Raw genomic sequence first — 23,687 nt, forward strand, 5'->3', positions numbered from 1 at the left:
GGCCTGATGCAGAAGGCAGTACTCCTCGAAACGGCACGTATTGTGAGGAGGTTTCTGTCTTTGGAGCCCTAACCACCGGTAGCTTGGACCATGCTCCCGCTACTGGTCGGCTCCTATTTTTATATTTTTAAATGTTATTTTGTTTTTTATTTTTATAAGTAATGTTTAAAAATATAATTTTAGAGTGTTTTAAATAAATAATAATGAAGATAAAAAATAATACATAAACAACAAAATCACGGTGCAGGGGACCAGGGTCACTGACTATGTAAGACAAATACACGTCACCAGTGGCGGGTTAAGACTAGGGGCCACTTGGACAAATTATGAACGGATTGCGGGCCAATTGAAAAATAAAATTTATTAATTTGAGGAGTGGCACTGCATACTGCATAGTGCTTACAGTCTTTTTTATATTTGTTCGTTGAATTTGTTGCGTAAGTCTTGGTCGTTTTCAATGTTTTTTTCTGTAATAGAATTCTGGAATAGAAATGGTTTTATTCTGGAATAGAATTCAATATTTTCGAATGTACGAGAGTATTATTTTTGCTGTCGGCGGGCCACCAGTATGTCTGCGGTCTGTGCATTCATGGTTAGGGTAGATTTTATTGTAACTTTCGTGAGACATACTAAATTAATTATTATGTTATCGGTTTACTCACGTAACTGTTTGACGAGGAACTCGACTAGTTTCAAGCCATGCTAGAGGCTCATATTCATGAGCAGCATTCCGCGTAAGTCGTGTAAGCCGATAACATAATAATTAATCATACAGGTGAGTGTTTTTTTATGAAACTTGCCAGTAATCGTGCAGACGTATCACCTGATGGTAAGCAATCGCCGCCGCCCATGGACACTTGAAACACCAGAGGCGTTACAATTGGCTGATTGATGCGGTGATGATTGGCGCGGTGGCTGGGCTTACTAGCAGTCGTACAACTTGTAGCGGGTTCGATTCCCGCACGGAGCACAAATGGTTGTTTCGGGTATTAGTGTCATGTGCATATGAACCTGTCTGTTTGTAACACACCCACGACACAGGAGAAAATCATAGTGTGGAGCAAACAAAAAATAGAGGGACTCTTCATCATGAGCAGCTAACTAGTAGAGCTTTTCTCCATTTATGTAGTGCTTTAACCATGTTTCTGGTTGATTTAATGTTTCACGATAGTTATTATAATACAAAAATGTAATCATTGTTTCCAGGACGCTGGAACAGCCCACTTGGCGGACGCGTTGGCCGAGCAAGCGGCTCAGTCGCCGCCTTCCGCGGCAGCCTCCCCGCTGTCACCGCATCGATGTCAGGGTACGTACATTTTTATACTAAGGGGCCATAATAAACCATAAATTACGTCACACGAATTTAATGATTTTAGACCCCCTCCCCCGTCCTTGTCACAATTGGTCACATTTGTTAGACCTCCCCCTCCCTAGTGTGACGTCAAATTTTTTTTTATAATTTTACATCTAGAATTTTTTGAGTGTTTCGATAATAGTTCCAAGTTCGTGTTTTAACAGTCACGAAATTTAAGACCCCTCCCGCCCCCTTGTCACATAAAGTCACACTTCGTCGACCCCCTCTCCCTCTTAATGTGCGACGTAATTAATGGATGGCCCCTAACACCCTTTTATTAGGTCGACCTGTTAGAAACTATGTTATGAAATCTAAGGGTGCCTTTTCCACCAGAGATGTGCTATGTTACGTTGCTATGAATGCGTTTGGCTTCCAACAATGGTACACGTAGCCTAGCATTGGTGGAAAAGGACTCAGCTACGTTATGTTTTTTATATGGAAAATAATGCGTGCTATGGCTGGTTTATCCTACTATCAATACATCGCATACTCGAGTTGCACATCTTCCTCGATACACAGCGATACACAGCTACATAGCTTAGTATTAGTGGAAACGGTCACAAACGGTTGTTTCTCGTTTTATTCTGTGAAGCCGTGGTCTCACTCCGGTCGAGCCGACACAACAGTGCCGTGTGCATGGCTCTCCTACACTTAAGATTTTATAAAACAAACTTTTGCTAAAGCTTAACCTCTCAGTGACCCGGAGGTTTAAGACGCCTGCTTCTCATACATAAGGGGTTTGAAACCTACCAACGACAAGTACAAATGTGTCATTTTCCGAGTTATATGTACTTTCTAAGCATATTTAGACCCCACTGACAAACTGCGAAGGAAAACATCGTGAGGAAACCTGGGCTTATAATTTCTAATTATAAGTTTGACATCGCCAACCCATATTGAACAAGCGTGGTGATTAATGCTTAAGTCTTCTCCGTGTGAGATAAGGCCTTTGGTCAGCAGTGGCTACTTAGGGTCGATTTAATCTTCTGAGATTTTTAAAAGGCGCGCGCATTCATTGGGATTAGCGCGTCTGCGCCCGAATGTGCTTTTTAAAATCTCAGAAGTAATGTGTGCGTTAGGCTGTGAAGTTAAGGTTGAATTTGTTATATACAGTTTTGGAAAGACGCTTCAATGCGCTTCGACTCTGCGCTAGTATAAATTGACCCTTATTATATAGGCTGTTGAGGTGATAACCCTTTAAAACTTAATGATGTATTGTTAATTTCAGTGGGAGATCACGACGCGCGAGGGTTGGCGTTTCTAGTGCTATGGAATAATCAATTAACGAGAAATTGTGCGCCCTATCTCAGTAAAGCGTTGGTGAGTATGATGTTTATGTTCTATTAGCTTCTGCTACCGACTTCGCTCGTGTTCTTGAGGGATAAAAAGTGGCAAGTACAAAACATGTATATAGAAATACCTAGAATTTCCTTTTCTTCTCCTCTAATAATATCTTCTGATTTATTTCGTTGCGGGATCCAAGACAGTCATTCATGTCTCTGGGACGCGCCGGACTTCAGTGTTCCGGTGTTTTCATGGTTATATCTACTGTAGATCCTGGTGTACAGGAGTTGTAGCGGTATTGGAGGTTGTGGCGGGCTTGTCCCATTAAAAAAATACTAGGTATTTATTCCAAACATTGATTACAGGAATGTTATTTCTTACTATATTATATATTTTACTTAATACAGCTGACCTGGACTTCTATTTCTACAAACAATTTAAGGCCAAATTTGCCAAATCGGTCCAGCCGTTCTCGAGTTTTAGCGAACCCCCAGAATCCCCCTCCTGGCTACGCCTATGAGCAGTAGTGTAGTGTAATATAATAATATGATTTCATTAATTCTTCTATATAAAAAACACATACGTTTACATTTCCAGCGCACATCCCAGTCGCTGTGCGTATTAAACGTGGGCCGCAACGCGCTGGGCAGCGACGGGGTCCGCGCGCTGGGCCGCGCCGCCGCGCTCGTGTCGCTCGGCCTGCAGGCGGCGCGCCTCGGGCCCGACGCCGCCAGCCCGCTCGCTGAACTCATACGGGCCGATACTAAGCTGCAGGTAGCTTGTTCATATACTAGGGGCAGGGGGGATACTCGTCCCGCGCTGGGCCGCGCCGCCGCGCTCGTGTCGCTCGGCCTGCAGGCGGCGCGCCTCGGGCCCGACGCCGCCAGCCCGCTCGCTGAACTCATACGGGCCGATACTAAGCTGCAGGTAGCTTGTTCATATACTAGGGGCAGGGGGGATACTCGTCCCGCGCTGGGCCGCGCCGCCGCGCTCGTGTCGCTCGGCCTGCAGGCGGCGCGCCTCGGGCCCGACGCCGCCAGCCCGCTCGCTGAACTCATACGGGCCGATACTAAGCTGCAGGTAGCTTGTTCATATACTAGGGGCAGGGGGGATACTCGTCCCGCGCTGGGCCGCGCCGCCGCGCTCGTGTCGCTCGGCCTGCAGGCGGCGCGCCTCGGGCCCGACGCCGCCAGCCCGCTCGCTGAACTCATACGGGCCGATACTAAGCTGCAGGTAGCTTGTTCATATACTAGGGGCAGGGGGGATACTCGTCCCGCGCTGGGCCGCGCCGCCGCGCTCGTGTCGCTCGGCCTGCAGGCGGCGCGCCTCGGGCCCGACGCCGCCAGCCCGCTCGCTGAACTCATACGGGCCGATACTAAGCTGCAGGTAGCTTGTTCATATACTAGGGGCAGGGGGGATACTCGTCCCGCGCTGGGCCGCGCCGCCGCGCTCGTGTCGCTCGGCCTGCAGGCGGCGCGCCTCGGGCCCGACGCCGCCAGCCCGCTCGCTGAACTCATACGGGCCGATACTAAGCTGCAGGTAGCTTGTTCATATACTAGGGGCAGGGGGGATACTCGTCCCGCGCTGGGCCGCGCCGCCGCGCTCGTGTCGCTCGGCCTGCAGGCGGCGCGCCTCGGGCCCGACGCCGCCAGCCCGCTCGCTGAACTCATACGGGCCGATACTAAGCTGCAGGTAGCTTGTTCATATACTAGGGGCAGGGGGGATACTCGTCCCGCGCTGGGCCGCGCCGCCGCGCTCGTGTCGCTCGGCCTGCAGGCGGCGCGCCTCGGGCCCGACGCCGCCAGCCCGCTCGCTGAACTCATACGGGCCGATACTAAGCTGCAGGTAGCTTGTTCATATACTAGGGGCAGGGGGGATACTCGTCCCGCGCTGGGCCGCGCCGCCGCGCTCGTGTCGCTCGGCCTGCAGGCGGCGCGCCTCGGGCCCGACGCCGCCAGCCCGCTCGCTGAACTCATACGGGCCGATACTAAGCTGCAGGTAGCTTGTTCATATACTAGGGGCAGGGGGGATACTCGTCCCGCGCTGGGCCGCGCCGCCGCGCTCGTGTCGCTCGGCCTGCAGGCGGCGCGCCTCGGGCCCGACGCCGCCAGCCCGCTCGCTGAACTCATACGGGCCGATACTAAGCTGCAGGTAGCTTGTTCATATACTAGGAAACGAGTGAAAAGAGGGTAGGGAAGCCTTTGCCCTGCCATGACTGAAAATAAATAAATAAACAGGGGGAGAGGGGAGCGCATCCCCAAAATCCTCAAATCCTCTCATAAAGGTCGATCCATCATCATCATAATATTAGCCATAAGACGTCCACTGCTGAACGTAGGCCTCCCTCAATGCGCGACGATCTCCCGCCACCGTAAGTGCGGGCCTGCGGACGGCGAGCAAAGGTAGCTCATCGCCCGACCAGAACCAGACCCGTGCGTGCGGGTCAAATAGCTCAAAGAGCCATCAGACCACCACAGATGGGGCCCAGTAGGACTGATGTCTGAACCGGTGCTGCGGATAACGTAAAAGGTTACCGGAGCTCCGGCTCGAAAAGCAGGAGAAGGAACGGGGTGGTTTTTAGTCAGTAAGAGTCTGACACTCCATCTCGCTTCGCTTAAGGCGGGAGAAGTCATTGGATGATTTTCCCGCCTCAAAAAAAGGAACTTTTCAATATACTAGGGGTAGGGGGGGACTAAAATGTACACTACTTGTAACTCCTTTAGTGCGGATCACTTACATCACACATAAACTGCAAATTGTTTTTCGTATTGCATCTTCCCTATTTTATCGTTACTTTGTCTTTTTTACTTTACCTTTTTTGTCGACACTCATTGCTTATTGAGTCTCATATATGATAAGTGTACGGCCTGACTTAAAATTTAACCTAATTCTATTATTTTTTTATGTTGCCCCACGTTTTGATTTACGCCTGTGTCGTATGTGCGTTTACAAACATGTGGATCCAACAAAGAGTTGCTACCGAATCCACTACACGTTGTGCGGCAGCCATTTGTCCAGCTAGTGCAATTATAGTTATAGTCACATTTGAATTGTGGACAGCCTAACTTTAAATTAAATCTATTTAAACTAGAGCTTTCTACCACGGCTTTAATAAGAAGTAGTTTTGTGTTTGAAGATTATATTAAACACTACCTTCAATTAAAGCCGTGGCAGATACTTTTAGAACACTGTATGTATTGTTATTTTTCTAATGCCCACAGCGACTAGATCTCCGTGAGAATAGACTGGGCGCGGCCGGTCTGCAGCTGCTACTGAGCGCCATGAAGGATAACGCCACGCTCACACAGATTGATTTAGACGAGCCGCCTAACCAAGTATGTATAGTTTTCATATTATATACAACCTCTTGCCTGTCTGCCCGTCTCCCATAGGGGTAGGTACAATGGGGTAGGGCGTAAATTTCAAACAAAAATATTTTTTTAATCGCTCCATAAATACTTATACGGAAGATTTTTTCATAACAGCGCCTAAACTATTTTCATATCAAGGTGTAAAAAATTTTAACTATGTCATACTTTTTTTTACACGCACTCACACACAACGTTACGCCTTTTATCCCCGAAGCGGTAGGCAGAGGTGCACATTATGACATGTAATGCTGCTATACAATGTACACTTGTACACTCACTTTTCACTAATTGTGTTATAAGTACCATGTAATAAACCCCTCATCAGTGCGCGAGTCCGTCAGTTAGGTGTTGAAAAAAATATTAGACACGTATTTTTTTATTTTGTCATATAATATAACAACGAATCAAAGTTTAGGCAAATACGTCATTTCTACGTAAAAATGTACCTAAAAGTGACATTACGCGATATTTCAAATCGATATATCTTCGAAAGCATATGTTTCCGTAAGAAAACAAATACGTGTGTAATGTTTTAAAATAATCTACAAGACGGAAATAAACTAAAAATTATTCATCGTCTATTTACCTCTTGTTCAAAATCTTTACTACAAAACTTTTATTATTAACTATATAAAATGTATATTCAAGGAATCATCAACCCTGCTCGCCGAGGACTCGGAGACGGCGTTAATCCGCCGCATCACGCGCGACATCCGCGCCGCCTGCACGCGCAACGTATCGGGCCCCGCCGACGCCGCGACAGACGCCGCGCCGCACGACGCCGCGTTACATCGCAAGATCAGTCTCACCTGCCATACTGCCTGTCTCATACGGGTATGTACTTGTAGTATATATATGTACGCCGCACGACGCCGCGTTACATCGCAAGATCAGTCTCACCTGCCATACTGCCTGTCTCATACGGGTATGTACTTGTAGTATATATATGTACGCCGCACGACGCCGCGTTACATCGCAAGATCAGTCTCACCTGCCATACTGCCTGTCTCATACGGGTATGTACTTGTAGTATATATATGTACGCCGCACGACGCCGCGTTACATCGCAAGATCAGTCTCACCTGCCATACTGCCTGTCTCATACGGGTATGTACTTGTAGTATATATATGTACGCCGCACGACGCCGCGTTACATCGCAAGATCAGTCTCACCTGCCATACTGCCTGTCTCATACGGGTATGTACTTGTAGTATATATATGTACGCCGCACGACGCCGCGTTACATCGCAAGATCAGTCTCACCTGCCATACTGCCTGTCTCATACGGGTATGTACTTGTAGTATATATATGTACGCCGCACGACGCCGCGTTACATCGCAAGATCAGTCTCACCTGCCATACTGCCTGTCTCATACGGGTATGTACTTGTAGTATATATATGTACGCCGCACGACGCCGCGTTACATCGCAAGATCAGTCTCACCTGCCATACTGCCTGTCTCATACGGGTATGTACTTGTAGTATATATATGTACGCCGCACGACGCCGCGCTGCATCGCAAGATCAGTCTCACCTGCCATACTGCCTGTCTCATACGGGTATGTACTTGTAATGTATATATACGCCGCACGACGCCGCGCTGCATCGCAAGATCAGTCTCACCTGCCATACTGCCTGTCTCATACGGGTATGTACTTATTATTGATTTTTTTAACTTCATCACAAATACAGTGAATGGCGGACTTAATGCCTTAAGTCATTCTCTAACAGTCAACCATAGGGTAGTGCAGAGAAATGAAGCGGATTGATGCTAAGTCATAACGCAAGCACAAAAGAATAAATATATCAATACAATATATCTTATACATACATAATATATATATGAAAATACATATTATATACTTATATACAAATAAATACAATATATATCCACTGCTAAACGACTACATATATAACATAAATAGTGAAAATAGTGATATGTAAAAATAAGTATCCTCAATTGTTTTGATTCTTATCTTCTCTTTTATATATACATAGTATGGAGATCACTCATATGATTTTAATGAAACTACAAGTAGTACTCGTCCACAGAAACATAATACAACTAAATATTTCAACTAAAACAGAATATAAAAAAAATTTTTTTGAAGCAAAATAAATAAGTATCAAATTCTGTGTGAATAGCTCCATTTTTGTAGGAATATTATGGACATGCGGCGCGGCTGTTGCAATGCCGGATTTGTAGAGTGTTCAAATTAGCTCAAAGAAATTAATGCACTTTTTGGCTTACGTACTGGGCCTATTTCGCTCATTTTTGTCCATTTTCAGTCAAGATGTCAAGATTATAACAAATATGTGGTTTAATTAAGTCACATGAGGTCTCCCCATACGGTATAAGGTGTTCTAAAACTATCTGCCACGGTTTCAATGGGAGGTAGTGTTGTGTTTGAAAATTACAATAGTGAAGAAATTTCGTACCCCGGACCAGTTAATTCAATTTGAGAACATAAAGAAGTTAAATTAACATTGACTGTACCTATGAGCATGCAACCTACAAATGACGATAGGCGGATTGCAAAAATATGGTTGCTCTCTTTGCAACGTCACGCCTTTTATCTCTGAAGGGGTAGGCAGAGGTGCACATTACGGCACGTAATGCCGTTATACAATGTACACCCACTTTTCATTACTTGTGTTATAAGTCCCATGTAATAGGGGGTGAGCTCCCATGCATGTATTGTAGACAAATGGCGCCTCGTTTTTACTCATAGGTGGTTGGTGAAAAAACCCATAAATTAATCAATAAATCGTTTCCCCCCCGGCAGCAAGGACTTGGTGGTGGCGAGGAGGAGCGTCGCGTGCGACTGCGGTCCCCCGCGCCGTCGCCCGCGCCCTCCCCCGCGCCGTCCCCCGCCGGCAGCCCCGTCCCCGCGCCGCACCCCACCTCGCGGTTTATGGTGAGTATTTGTTGATACATTAAATGCATAATCATTGTCAATGAACTACTACACACTGCGTGCGTGCGTCTGTGTGTCTGTTCGTTAGTGTGTCTGTGCGTGCGTTCGTACAAATAGACGTTTAAATAGTACATATACAGATATCGACAATTATTATAATTTATTTCGTAACTAGATAACCCGGCAAACTTCGTGCCGCCTCAAACGTTTTTCTTACCTTTTAAACCTTCCCTGGACTTCTACAAATAATTCAAGACCAAAATTTGCAAATAATTCAAGACCGTATTATTCATGCAATATCAAAATTCAGCATTAGATAGATATAGATTACAACTATTATTACTTAAAATAAACATTGTTTCTTTATTTATTTTTTAATAATAACGTTTTTTACTATCACCTGTTTGCGGCGTTTGGGAGCGTTCCGCTTACAGCCTGTATATTGTATGTATGTATTTAATTTGAAGGTGACTCGAGTGACTCCGGAGCGCGATTCCTCGACGGACAGCAACGGCTCCTCGTCCTCCACATCGTCCACCCCGACCCGGCTCGCCTACTGTCCCCCGTCGAGGTTCCGAGTCGTACAGGTAACTAGTATATTTCCTACGTCATGCCATTTATGCATACACATAATTATGTATGTATAGTATATATGTTCATGCAGTTGTGTGAGAGTATCTAGTAACTTTATTTATTTTGAATTATGTTTAGTTTGGCCATAACTATTTTTGTATTGTATAGTTTGGCCATAACTGGTATACGGTAGTTATTTAATTTTTAAGTTATTTTTTTTTTTCTTTACTGTTTGTTCTTTTTGTATTCTTTTTATTTGTACTATTTGTCTTTTATGGTTTTATTATTTTTTGTCGAATTTAATTTAGTATAATATAAAAATAAGTCGGGTTTTCCTTCCTGACGCTATAACTCCAGAACACACGAACCGATTTCCACGGTTTTGCATTCGTTGGAAAGGTCTCGGGCTCCGTGAGGTTTATAGCAAAAGAAATTCGGGAAAACTTCAAGAGAAAAGCAAGAAAACGGGGAAACCATTGGTGGCGAAACGGAGTTCGCCAGGTTTGCTAGTTTAGTATAATAATATGAAATGTGTAACGCTTTGGTGTGAAGTCTGTAATGTTATATTATTTTACTTTAAATAAATAAATAATGCTTTTCACCATTTGTGTTATAAGTCCCATGTAAAATAGGAGGTGAGCCTAATCAAGTATTAAATTCTGTATGAACTAAACAGCTCCATGTACCTTGACCACAGTAGAGCTGTAATGTTTTAGGTTGTCTAAGAATGTTACGGACATGCGACGCGGCTGTTGTTTGCTAAAGCCGTGTTTATAAAGAGTGTTCAAATTAGCTCAAAGAGAATAATACACATTTTGGCTCAACTACTGGGCCTATTTTGCTCAGTTTTCGTATATCGTCAGCCAAGATGATAACAAATATGTGGTTTAACACATTGAACGCCGTGGTAGTCACCGGTGACCGACGTTAGCGGAGGATTTGCCTTCAACAGTTTTCTATTGGCAGTCAAAGACTTAAAGAAGTCTCCCCATATGCATTAAATACAGAATATATGAAAAATCTAATATCTCTTGTCCCCAGGTCCTAGAACCGCCGCAAATACAAGTACACCCAGCGTCCAGTCAGCCTAGGAAGTCACCATCACGGTTCTCGGTAACCAGAAACTATGATTCAGTATACAATCCGAATCCAACGCCACCGAATAGTCCAGCGCAGCCAACGTTATACACTCAACTACAGAATGATGTTGTTACGCAACTTAAACACGAAGCTAATGTTCCGGCTCAAGGGAAAAACTTAACGGAAATTGGCACTCAAGCGAAAAATGTAATGGAAATTGGCGCTCAAGTGAAAAATGTAATTGAAATTGGCGCTCAAGAGAAAAATGTAATGGAAATTGGCGCTCAAGCGAAAAATGTAACGGAAATTAGTACTCAAGCGAAAATCTTAACAGAAGTAAGCCCACAAGTGAAAGAGGTTGTCACTCAAGCGAAAAGTTTAACAGATATTGGCGCTCAAGCGAAAATCTTAACAGAAGTTAGCCCACAAGTGAAAGAGGTTGTCACTCAAGCGAAAATTTTAACAGATATTGGCGGTCTAGATAAACACTTAATGGAAACTAGCGCTCTACCGAAAAATTTAACAGACGTTGGCACTCAAGCGATAATCTTGACAGAGGTTGTCACTGAAGCGAAAATTTTATCAGAAGATGTCGTTCAAGCGAAAATCTTAACAGAGGATGTCACTCAAGCGAATATTTTAACAGACGTTAGCACGAAATGTATACCAGTTAGCACTACCGATCAGAAAAGCGAAGTCATTCACCCTACTGAAACGAAAAAAGAAGCCACTGTTACTGCTCAACAGATTAAATTAACAGATGTTATCGCTCAACCCACAATAGAAGTCAGTTTAAGCGATATCAGCGTTAGCGCTCAAGAGAAACATTTAACAGACGTAACCGCTCCACTAATAAGCGAAGCTGTTACAAGCGGTGAATCTAGTGCTCACGACACAAAACTAACTGAAGTTAGCGCTCAGAAAATTGAATGTAGTGAAATGTCGTCAAAAGATAATGCTCAAAGTAAATCTGATACACATAACGAAGTACATACACAAATTAAAAGCGATATAGAAGTTAAACCTAAGAAAATAATCACTACACAAGTACGAAGTGACGCTATGAAACAATCCAAGAAAGATTCTTCAAAAGAAACTATTCCTATAAATGAGAAACATACCTCCGACACGAAAAATCTAGTTACAACGCAAATTAGTCACTATCCCACTCAAAATAAAGCTGAAATTGATGACACGTCTAAATTCGTTGTTCATAAACCTACAGAATTGATAGACACGGCAATTTTCAAAAACATCGTCACGACACAATTACAGCATGAAGCGGTAACGCAGAAAAGTGACGACACGACAATACAGAAGAGTGACGACACGAAAACACAGAAAAGTGACGACACGAAAATACAGAAAGGTGACGACACGAAAATACAGAAAGGTGACGACACGAAAATACAAAAAAGTGACGACACGAAAATACAGAATCTTAACACAGAGACTAAATCTCAAGTCGAAACTGATATCGTTAAAGAATTTAATAATTATTTAACCCGTGATATAAGTATGAGAAATACGAGTGTAGCTGATGATACAAAACCAGTAGAAATTGATAGCAAAGCCGTCAGTCTTAAGAGTATACCACTTGCTAATATTACAGTGTTTAGAACAGATATTGATATAAAACCTGACATTGGTAAACATGAGACTCAAAGGATACCGGTACTTACTCTAGACGACATACAAACAGATTTAAAAACGACAAAACAAGAGATTATTGAGCCGGAAAGTCAAAAACAGGACAATAGAAACAAAACTGAGTTTTCTACAGAATTGGGGAAAGAATTGAAGACTCATAAAGCTGATTCATCTAGAATTAAAGCGTCTGCTTCTCCTTCGCAATCGATTTTACCGAAGACATCGATAGCTACAATAGAAGAATTCCCAGAAAATGACGATTTAGATGTTACCGATTCGATAAAATCTACTCAAACCAGTGACTTAGCAAAGTGTGTGAGTGTAACAAAACCAGATGTGATAACTAGTATTAAACCAATATTAATAAAAAGTGAAATTAGTTATAGTGATGCCCTAAAAAGTGACAAGAAAACCAAAGTGTTTACAGACCAAACGGTTAATATAAATAGTGTATCTAATAAACTTAGTCTAAATGAAAGTTTAGTACCTGTCGATAGTGTTATACTGAAGAAGAATAAAAGTGAATCCAGTCTGGATAGTCCGGACTTAGAAGTGTCAAGATTTATGAACTGTATCGTTGAAACCAGTGTGTTTGATAGCAATTCTTCGCTTGAAATATCAGGGAGTTCGATGGAGAGTTTGAATGAGCAGAAATCTATTCAAGTTTTGGATAGGAGAAAAGGTGGGGTCCTATCTAATGAAGGGAGTCTTGAGTCAGGGAGTGAGGTAGCCCCTGTACATAGCGGTAACTTCCTTAACTTATCCGTTAGCTCAAATGAGAGTGTTTCCCCTACATTTGGCAAGACGAAGATTATTCATGACTCCTTATCAAGCTTAGAAGCAAGTGTCAGTTCTCTGGATTCAAAAGACAGGGTGATGGTGACGTCAGCTGATTCTGGCATCGAATACTCACTGCAACACCCTACAGAGAACAAAGAGGACAATTCCTCTAACGAAGGTACTTTAACAAACAACTCTAGTTTGAAAGAATCGATCAAAAAACCCGAAGCCTTCCATTCGCTAGACAGTACTTCGCCAAAACGCACGTCTAGTCTTTTAGACGTGCCTGCGTTAGAGAATAAGGGTATAAGAGATCGTATAAGAAAGATATCCTGGGTAGCACCCTCATCCAGCTTCCATATACCCCGTCCAGAAGAAAAAGAAACGAAGCCTTCTCATCTAGAGAAGCTGCTAAGCATATTCCAGCACCCAAGCTCAATTTTCTCCAGAAGCTTAACAACGGACGATGATAAAAAGGTTTCGAGCACACCACCAAGAAGAGATTTGTCTCTATCTAGCTCTTTCTGGTCTTGGGGGTCGGCGGTAGAGAAAGAAAGAGAGGAAGATAGTTCAGAAGCGACAGACTCGACATTGTCAGAGAGAGTGCAAGTCTCGTTCGTTGATGAATCGTTCTCTAAAAAACTTGACTCGAAGACGCCGTCTACTGATACGGATAATACACTGAGCGAATTCCATTCCTTCCCCACACATGAAAGCGACGTAGAAGAAAAGGTTACCACCGATGACATTATAGTACAAAACATAGATTTAAGCGTAATTAGTAATACTAGGAAAGATGATAAAGAACAGAGACCGCGCTCGTTCGCGGCCGTTCTCAAGAGTTCTGGATCAGAGAACTCAATAGATAAACAATCCAGTAGCGAAAATGGGCAACCAGTTGATAAGCTACCCAGTAAAGTTATTAGAGGTATTAAAGAGAATATAAGCCCTGAAAACACACTTACATCAAGCATGTCCAATACTGAAGCTTTGGCTGAAGAACTTGAGAAACAAGTTCGAGCCGTCAGCATTTGGGAGCCAAGTAAAATTGAGACCAAACCTGATGAGGTTAAGGTACAAAGTGATTTGGCACCGATAGCGACTATTGAGGAAACTTTGGATGAGGACAATCCTCTACAATTGGCGTTTATAGATGAGAAATTAGATGAATTGAATATTGAGAATAGGGTTTTGGAGGTAGACAAACAATCTAAATCTACGGAGATAGATTTGGGTAAAGATGCTTTATCCTATCTGATATACGAAAATAGAGATTTTGATGCCGGTACCGACAGTATAGTAAAAACGACAGCACAGCAAGGTTCTTTAGCAGAAGAATTGAAAGAGGCAGAAATTAAAGAAATATTAGACCTATCACCAGAATTAGTTATCGACGAAAATTTACAAGAAACCGTATTCACACCGAAAGAGATAATCGGATTGCGGACATCACCGATTATTCCGGAACGGGCGAAGCTTAAGAAATCTAACTCATTAGAGAATTTACCGCAATGTTCGGATGATAAGAGTCCTAAAACTAAAACTATAGCTTTCAAAGTACCTGAGAGTACAACGCCAAGAGACATACCTGAACGAAGATCGCGATTGCGGACAAGAAGCGGTTCAAGCCCAAAATCTTTACCAGAAAACTTAAACAAACCATGTCCTTTAACAAAAATGGAATCAATTCTAAGTAAAAAGAAGAAAAAGGTATCTTCTTTAGGGAAGATAGCTAAAGATTCTCTTCTGGCGTTGAATATGAGTGAGGAAGAGATTGCGGAGTTCAGAAGATCGTATAAACTCACTTCAGTAGAGAGTTTAAAGTCTCTTGAGTCAGTTTCGGAAAGCGGCAATTCTGTGGACTCTAGATGTAGGGCTTGTTTGAGGCAATCACAGGAAAGCTTAATGTCTTTAGATTCTATTAGCGAGGATTGTCGATGTACGGACGATTGCGAACGCCCCGGTATGTCAGGAAGATAAATAATATGAAATTGTGTAATATATAATACATATACAATGTGATAGGGGCGAGACTTCTAACCCGTTAAGGCTGAGTTCTACACCTAATTTTATCGACAAAAGTCGGGGGTCGAAGTGGTCGAATCCCCTCCCCCTAAAAGTTATGGCTATTTTAATATTTTTTTTACTTTTTTTGATATCAAAGGTTGTATGCGTCGTAGAAACAAAAAAAAAACAACAAACGGTAGCTAATAACCTTGGCTAATTAATTCATTACTTTTTTCATATGTTTGATAATGTTTTGGTGAGAAAAAAAATCATTTGTGAATTATTTTTACCGAAAAAATACAAACTATTTTTCAATATTTTCAATTAGGGGTTCAACCCCCCATATTACTTTTTTGTCGATAAAATTAGGTGTAGTACTCAGCCTTAACGGGTTAGAAGTCTCGCCCCTATCACATTGTAGAATGGCATACTCACGTGTTTTGTAATTAAACTTGAATGATACTCAATTTTAAGATGGTTTAAAAATAATTCTGTCTCTATAAATTCTTTGTAAAATGAGAGAGATAGAACGATGTTTAAGTGCAACTTATGATTTCAAGTATGATTAACACATTCAGTGCCACCGACTCGCCTGGAGAGTCCATGTAAATTTTATTCCAGTGCCGTCGACTCGCCCAGCGAGTTCAATGTTTTTGCTCTTTCCAAAATGCATAGTGTATTTTCTGCTTAAAATAATACTGAAGACTAAAGATACCCTAATCTAAAGAATTGCATAGAGGGTGCGACTCTACGGTTCTGGAATTAAATTTACGTGGACTCTCTGGGCCGAAATGTGATAAATAGTTCTGTCTCTACAAGTTCTTTGTAAAATGACAGAGATAGCACGATGTTTAAGTGCTTTCTAAATAGTTCCGTCTCTACAAGTTCTTTGTAAAATGATAGAGATAGAACGATGTTTAAGTGCAACTTAAAATTGAGTAGTTTTTTAGTATTCGGGCGTTATGCGATGTCTTGCGTAAGCGATCTAGACGCGAAAGCGATGCGTCATAATGTATTGACGTGGCCTACGTCACCAACCGTACGTGGGATGCGGTGCGGCGATATAACGCGATCAATACGCATGTTTCCTACTAGTCAAATTCAATACTTTTTTTCGAAACGTCAACAACGATATTTTCTATGAACTTTGTATGAAATACTCTATTATGTAATAGCAGACTTATTTCTAGAAATTTAGCTAGAAAAATTCGAGAATTAAGTACTTAGTTCATCAAAAAAATTTTAGGTATTGAAAAGTTGTAATCATTTATATTTGACCCAGTCCAGTATCCTATTGTCTTGATATTGTCGCGCGAACTGGACGCGGTGCCGTCACGTGTTTGTTTATAATGTCGGAAACAGAAACAAAACGAAACGATTCACACGCACGTAGGACATAGCCGCCGTCACACCGCATCGCGTTGTATTCGCGTGTCACCGCACCGCTTCGCGTTCGCTTCTAGATCGCTCACGTATCGCCGTTGCATGAGAGGTTTTTTAACGCGCGTTCAAAACCATTATACCAGCGTATAACATGTTTATATATGTCACATAATATTAAAGTAAAACATTTTGTGGTTTATTAAAATATGCGTTTTGTAATATTCACTGAACCGTTCGTTGAAGTAAATATGCTGGTAAAAATATTCCCTTTGCCTTATAAAGAAAGGGTTTTAAAATGCAGCGCTTTTTATCGAGTGTGTTGCATTTTTAACCGTGGGAGTTGGACAATAAAGACTATATTGCATTGTATACTTGCCAACTCTAAGTTTTGACGCGTCTTTAGAAAGCCTCTCATGCTTATACTCATGTATAAGATTCCCGTTGTAACTTGTAATCAGTACCCTTAGTACAAGTTTGCTTTACGTTTAAAGTAATCGAAACTAGAGCGCGTTCGGCGCTCTGATTGGTTGGTTTATTCGAGTTGGCCAATCAGTATCCTTAGCATGAGTTTACTTTACGTTGAACGAAAATGAAACGAGAGCGCGATTGGCGTTCTGATTGGTCGGAGCGAATGAACCAACCAATCAGAGCGCCGTACATGTTCTAGTTTCGATTACTTAAAATGTAAAACTAACTTATACTAAGGGTACTGAAGGTTTAGTATGAGTTTGTTTTATATTTAACGAGATTCGGCGTTCTGATTGGCCAACTTGTATAAACCAACCAATTAGAGCTCCGAATCTCGTTAAATATAAAACAAACTCATACTAAACCTTCAGTACTCTTAGTATAAGTTTACTTTTGTTTCGATTATTTTAAACGTAAAGCAAACTCATACTAAGAGTCTATTGAGATTTTCTCAAAAATAACACGTGAATAAGCCAGTTTTTTTGTAAATTAATTTAGTATGTCTCACGATAGTTGTTACAGTAACATATATAATATATTGATTTTGTTAATATATTGGGTATATCAAAGAATAGGTTTCTCCTTTGTAAAGTTCAAGTTGTATCATATAACATATAATATGTTGGTAAAATGGCGACTTAAGGCAAGTCAAAATCCAATTAAACTATATTTAGCTACTTTTGGACGTCAACTAAGAAAGAAATAAACAATAGTCTGTCAGTCTGTCCGTCAATGAAGCTAGGTGTTCGTTCCAAAGTGTAGCTTCGAATGGAGAGGAACGAGCAAGAAATTATTAGTTACTCTTTTAAAAACAAATGTAAGAGTCCACAGGCCCGCATCGTACGCATCGCACGCAACGGATTTTAGTTTGTCTTGTATAGAAACTCATACAACTGCGTCCACTGATCCGCATCGTACGCACCGCATCATCGGCAATGCCTACATGCGATGCGTACTGATGACGTCATACGGAATGCGTGCGATGCGTACGATGCGGGCCTGTGGATGCTTACCTTAAAATTTATTTTAATGTCCATCTGATAGATTATTTTAAAACATTAGACACGTATTTTTTATTTTCTTATGGAAATGAAGAGTTTTGATTAACGATATAATCAATTTAAATTTAGATAATAGCGCGTGACGTCACTTCTACAGAGTTCTAGGTACGTTTCATAATCTCTGGAGCTGGTCTCTTAGAGGACTCGGTGCCTAAAGCAAAGTCGTACTAATGGTTCTGCAAGAAAATAAAAAAATATGTTTTGTGTCGTTCAAATACGAAATTCCTTCATTATTGTAATCTTCAAACACAACACTACCTCCCATTAAAGCCGTGGCAGATACTTTTAGAACACCTTATATTCCTCAGTCAAAAAAGAGAAGTCATAACTGAATTTCCCTTTAACATAATGCGTGACACTTTACGGGGAGCGCGGGACGTTACAAACCGCGCCCCTCTCTATGTCCCATCTAGCGGTCCCATACTACACACACGTTGCCAATTGTCCACATTTTAATGTGACATTTTCTGAGCGCTTATAACCTATCTACACCTTTTTATTTACTCATTGTGCAGGGCTGTATCTTGCCTCAGTGCATAATCACATTATGGCATCTCTTCAAAAACAATACAATATAAAAAGTTTGAAATTATCTGGCGATATATACTTAATTGTTTTTATTTTATGATCTTAAATTAGAGTAGGATCCAAAATTTGTTATAATGTCCGTCTTGTAGAATATTTTAAAACATTATGAACGTATTTTTTGCACCAGTGATGGTCAGAATTTGGTATGGCTTTCCCCAGAAGCGGATTGAACCTAGAAATCGCCTTCGGCAAGAAATTTGCGCTCCCTAGGTGTCGCTACTGTGCCGTAAAGTCCTATTAGTCCAAATCAGCTTAGACTGACTCGAGTTTACCTATTGTTTTACTATGCTGATATGGTAGTATCCTAATTTTTTAATGTCCGTCTGGTAGATTATTTTAAAACATTAGACACGTATTTTTTATTTTCTTACAAAATTAAATGCTTTCGACGATACATTGATTTGAAAGATCGTGTGAAATGTGTGTAAGCTTAACTCCGTTTTATCTAAGTATTGTCATCCTATATGGCGGAATTAAAAAATACGTGTCTGATATTTTTTCATTACCTAACCGCCGGACTAATTATATTTCTTGTAAGATGACAATACTTAGATAAAACCAATCAAAATTTAGGCGTGGGAGTAAATACGTAATTTCTGTGTATAAAATGTGCCTAGAAGTGCATTACAAATCGATATATCTTCGAAAGTATTTCTTTCCGTAAGAAAATAAAAAATACGTGTGTAATGTTTTAAAATAATCTACAAGACGGACATTGAAATAAAAATTAGTCATCTACCCTATTAGATGGTGAAAGATAATCGTAAAATTTTGATGACTATCGACACCATGATTGAAATTGAAAAAAATGTAAATAAAAATGTACAGAGTTAACGTTGAAATATTTTAGATCTATAAGTGATTTGAGATAATAAAGGCTTCGTATACATACAGAAGTCTCCTGTCGCTGCGACTTTTTTAACCTATATTTTGCGATTTGTCGTCAATATACAGTAACTACATAAGTGTCTAAATACCACATTATATGTATCAGATTGATATATTATATAAAAAGAAATTTTCTTAATAGATTTTCGAATTAAAAAATAAAGGAGTTAAGAAAATATTAAATTTTTTCTAATATTATCTGTAATTATTATATTTAAGATCTTGTATAAATAAATAGAGAGGGAGTTTGGAAGGATCGGGACAAGGTTCGATTATGTGTTTATTGAAATTGTGTCGATTAATTATTGGTTCGGCTGGTCTACTGGTCTGTATGTTGTTGCGTTACAATCTACGAAACCGCTTGGTCATTTATGATACGATTACGAACTATTTGTGCCTCGAATAAGACCAAAATTATGTAACATTTGAATTCATAATATATTGTACATATTAAAAGCTTTTATCGTCTTTACTTGCGTTTTTATCCATTTCCTAAAACCTTTCCTTTTCTTTTTTTTAGTATAAGCCGGTAAACGAGCAGACGTATCACCTGATGGTAAGCAATCGCCGCCGCCTATGGACACTTAAAACGCTAAAGGCGAGACAAGTGCGTTACCGGCCTTTTGGGGGTTAGAAATTTGTCAGTATTAGCCATGAAACTAGAAGAAAGATATCGAAACTGGATTTCCCATTAACATAACGCCTTTATGACATTTATTCGTATCCCTGCGCTGGACGAATAGGTAGCAAATGAGCAGCCCTGTCACCTGATGGTAAGCGATCAGCGCCGGCTTATTCCACTTTTCCCCGTTGGATGATCCCCATTGATGGGGATTAGTGAACTTTTTGTTCACTATTCCCCGTTGACCCAAAATTTTTATTTAATGGGGATAAGTGAACTAAAAAGTTCAATAATCCCCATTAGGTAGGTACGTTAAAAAAATAAAATATATGAATCATGTTACATTTATTAATTAAAAATATAACTTTCTTATACCTAATAAAATCACAGATTGTACAATTATTAATTTAAAATAAAAAATGTAACTTTCTTATACCTAGTAAAATCACAGATTGTACAGTTATTAATTTAAAATAAAAAATATAACTTTCTTATACCTAGTAAAATCACAGATTGTACAATTATTAATTTAAAATAAAAAATATAACTTTCTTATACCTAATAAAGTCACAGATTGTTACAATCATTAATTTAAAATAATTGTAGCATGAAAATATTTCTTTCTTATACCTTGTAAAATCACAGTTTGTACAATTATTAATTTAAAATAAAAAATTTAACTTTCTTATACCTAGTAAAATCACAGATTGTTACAATCATTAATTTAAAATTGTAGCATGAAAATATTTCTTTCTTATACCTTGTAAAATCAAAGATTACACTCACTTAAGTTTTTCTAAACAGTGCCCAATCGTAATTTCATTATTAATGAGTTCCATTTGGACCTCCTGTATATAATTATCGCGATTGATGCTTTTTTTGTTTTTTCCGCTATACCTTTATTTTCAGAAACCCCCAATGCAAGAACTTCGTAATACGATGCATCTTCAGCCAACGCTGTGAGGAGCTTCATAATGTTGGGTTTCTTTATTTTCACACGCTTTTTTATTTTATTATTCCATGCTTCGACTAAATTCGTAGTGCGATGAGTCTGTCCAAATACACACCACGTTTTAATAAAATCATCTTGTAGCCATTGTCTGAGCATGTAATTTCTAAACTCCTTGCTATTATCATCATCATCAGGGCTTTGAGAGGCAACATAAAACCAACCCGCAATGATTTTATCTGATGGTAACAAAGCCAAAGCAGTGCTAAGTGCAACTTGTCTTCTGGTTAATTTATCTTTTGTTAGTTTGAGTTGTTTTCCTTTTTTCCATATTGCCTGGGTGAAATGGAAATAACAGCCGCTAATAGATATATTTACAAAAACATTTCGCATTGCGTTCATCGGAGCCACTTCATAGTCACATTTAAATATTTCTGGATTCCAATCAGGTAATGCAGATTTTAGCATACTAAATAAAATTTCATATGTTTGTTGATTTTTATGGCTCATGAGGGCATAAACAAGTGGCACAATGTTTATGTGTTTTTCTGTACTGCCCAAATCCCCATGAATGGTGTAGAGTTGGTAAAAGGGAGATGGACAGATCCAAAACGTTCCATCACCCAAGAACATCTTCAAATTTTTCATTTGATGTCGGGCAAATTCAGAGCAAAAAGCTATTACACGGATACCACTGTCATTGTAGTCTGCTAAAATAAATTCCTGATGAGCTGGAGGTACTTTAACTTCTTCAACATTTTTAACTCAATTTTACTTACTTCAAATGCTGCATTTCTGTGTTTATATAATGTTGTTTTGATAGACTTCAGGGCAGGGAATTCTTTTATTTTGTCAATTCCGGTATCTTTTAGTGAGCTCACAGCCGCGTTGTAAGCAGTGGGAATAGCAGGTGCTTCTGGATCCGCAAGTGTAGTTTTTAGTTTGAATAACCTCAAGGTAACTTCATTTCGCGCAAAATCAGGTTCACAAACATTGTGTCGTTTCTCAGCTACAACTTGATTGTCCTGTAAAATTAAGTAATAATAATTAATTACTTTACATTATTTTTTAAGTAAACAATATTGCACTTACATAGAATACAAAATTAAATAGGCTATTTAACAACCTTTAAAACTTATAACAAATTGTTGTTATCCTATCAGAATAGTTCAACAAAACATATTTCACTTTATGCTTAACTAAAATATGTAATAATAATTAAATATATACAATTCACTTCAGCTACACTCTTTTACACTAGGTGTAATAGACTTGTTTGACAAAAGAATGACGTCACACGTGCCGCCATGACAGAAACAGTGTTTAAACTTTAACGTTGATTTTAAAATTTTGATATTGATAAACGTGATATTGATAACACACATAACCTGAGTTATTATTGACATTATTAATCACAAAATATAATAAGTAACTTACCATGACAGTGATGGATCCGGCACATTTACTTTGTTTTCTTGTGGTACACTCCCACAAAACTCCACCATTTTTATATTTGCATTTTTTACTGTATTGATGGCCGGCCCGGAGAAGTATGGTAGCTTTACCTTTTTTAACGTACTCTTAACAAACGTCAGTTGAACTACCAGCCATTTCCTTTATTTATTCCTATATTAAACTAATAACTGCGAACTGATAAGAACTGCACGCTTGAACTACACTACACACTACTAACCCTTAACGACTACGAAACAAAAACAAAAGATGGGTCGACCAATCACATACGAGCTAACTCGCACCCCGCTCCGCCACCGCCTTGCGCGCGCGCCTCTAGAAAATGAGCATCTTTTACAGTATTGTGTATCTTATTAGATAATTAGATATAAGGTCTTATTCCCAAACATCGTTAGAACAATTTCGTTGGGGCAACAATCTGTTTTTCGTTCTAATAAAATTGTAAAGTAGGTATGTAGGTATTTTAAAATTTTGTTCTTACCTTATAAAAATAAAAGTACATGACTCATATATTTTATTTTTATATTGTTTTTATTTAACGTACCTTATTAGAAAAACTTAAGTGATTGTAATCTTTGATTTTACAAGGTATAAGAAAGTTACATTTTTTATTTTAAATTAATAATTGTACAATCTGTGATTTTATTAGGTATAAGAAAGTTATATTTTTAATTAATAAATGTAACATGATTCATATATTTTATTTTTTTAACGTACCTACCTAATGGGGATTATTGAACTTTTTAGTTCACTTATCCCCATTAAATAAAAATTTTGGGTCAACGGGGAATAGTGAACAAAAAGTTCACTAATCCCCATCAATGGGGATCATCCAACGGGGAAAAGTGGAATAAGCCTCAGCGCCGCCCATGGACATCCAGAGGAGACGCAAACCGCCGTTTTAAAAAGGAGTACACTCTTTTCTTGAAAGTTTGGAGGTCGTATCGGTTCGGAAATACCGCCGGAACACTTATACACGATGTAACAAAAAGGGGGTATATATATCAAGTGCACGATTTCTAGATAACATAACAAACGATACGGGAAGGGTTTTTTAACTCATGTTTTCATGGAACGAAGTTATGAATTTTTCCAATATTTTAATTTTTTTATTTTTCATGCGAATTAAAATTTGGTAGGCAGGTACTAGGCGATCAGATTTACAGAAGAAATGTTCCGTAATTAGCGAGTGACCCTTGTAGTGTTGTGACACGTTTGTATGATTTATAAAATCA

The 23,687-nt window shown here is 39.9% G+C and overlaps 1 protein-coding gene across 3 annotated transcripts in view; it reads left to right on the forward strand.

The window, feature by feature from the left end:
• The window catches only part of LOC118280965 (uncharacterized), a 55,741-nt gene extending 40,521 nt beyond the window's left edge, over window positions 1-15,220 (forward strand). The window contains exons 7-15 of one of the 3 annotated variants that reach the window (XM_050701003.1): window positions 1,207-1,306; window positions 2,583-2,674; window positions 3,236-3,412; window positions 5,860-5,973; window positions 6,658-6,843; window positions 8,799-8,930; window positions 9,398-9,517; window positions 10,545-11,928; window positions 11,977-15,220. In XM_050701003.1, the coding sequence (XP_050556960.1) occupies window positions 1,207-1,306; window positions 2,583-2,674; window positions 3,236-3,412; window positions 5,860-5,973; window positions 6,658-6,843; window positions 8,799-8,930; window positions 9,398-9,517; window positions 10,545-11,928; window positions 11,977-14,993 (5,322 nt within the window). In that variant the 3' untranslated portion in view covers window positions 14,994-15,220. Of the gene's footprint in view, window positions 1-1,206; window positions 1,307-2,582; window positions 2,675-3,235; window positions 3,413-5,859; window positions 5,974-6,657; window positions 6,844-8,798; window positions 8,931-9,397; window positions 9,518-10,544 lie in introns of all 3 variants that reach the window. The other 2 variants (XM_050701004.1, XM_050701002.1) reach the window with 2 other exon arrangements.
• The last annotated feature ends 8,467 nt before the right edge of the window (window positions 15,221-23,687 follow it).

The sequence above is a fragment of the Spodoptera frugiperda genome, chromosome 19 (genome assembly GCF_023101765.2).
Source record: "Spodoptera frugiperda isolate SF20-4 chromosome 19, AGI-APGP_CSIRO_Sfru_2.0, whole genome shotgun sequence".
NCBI lineage: Eukaryota > Metazoa > Arthropoda > Insecta > Lepidoptera > Noctuidae > Spodoptera > Spodoptera frugiperda.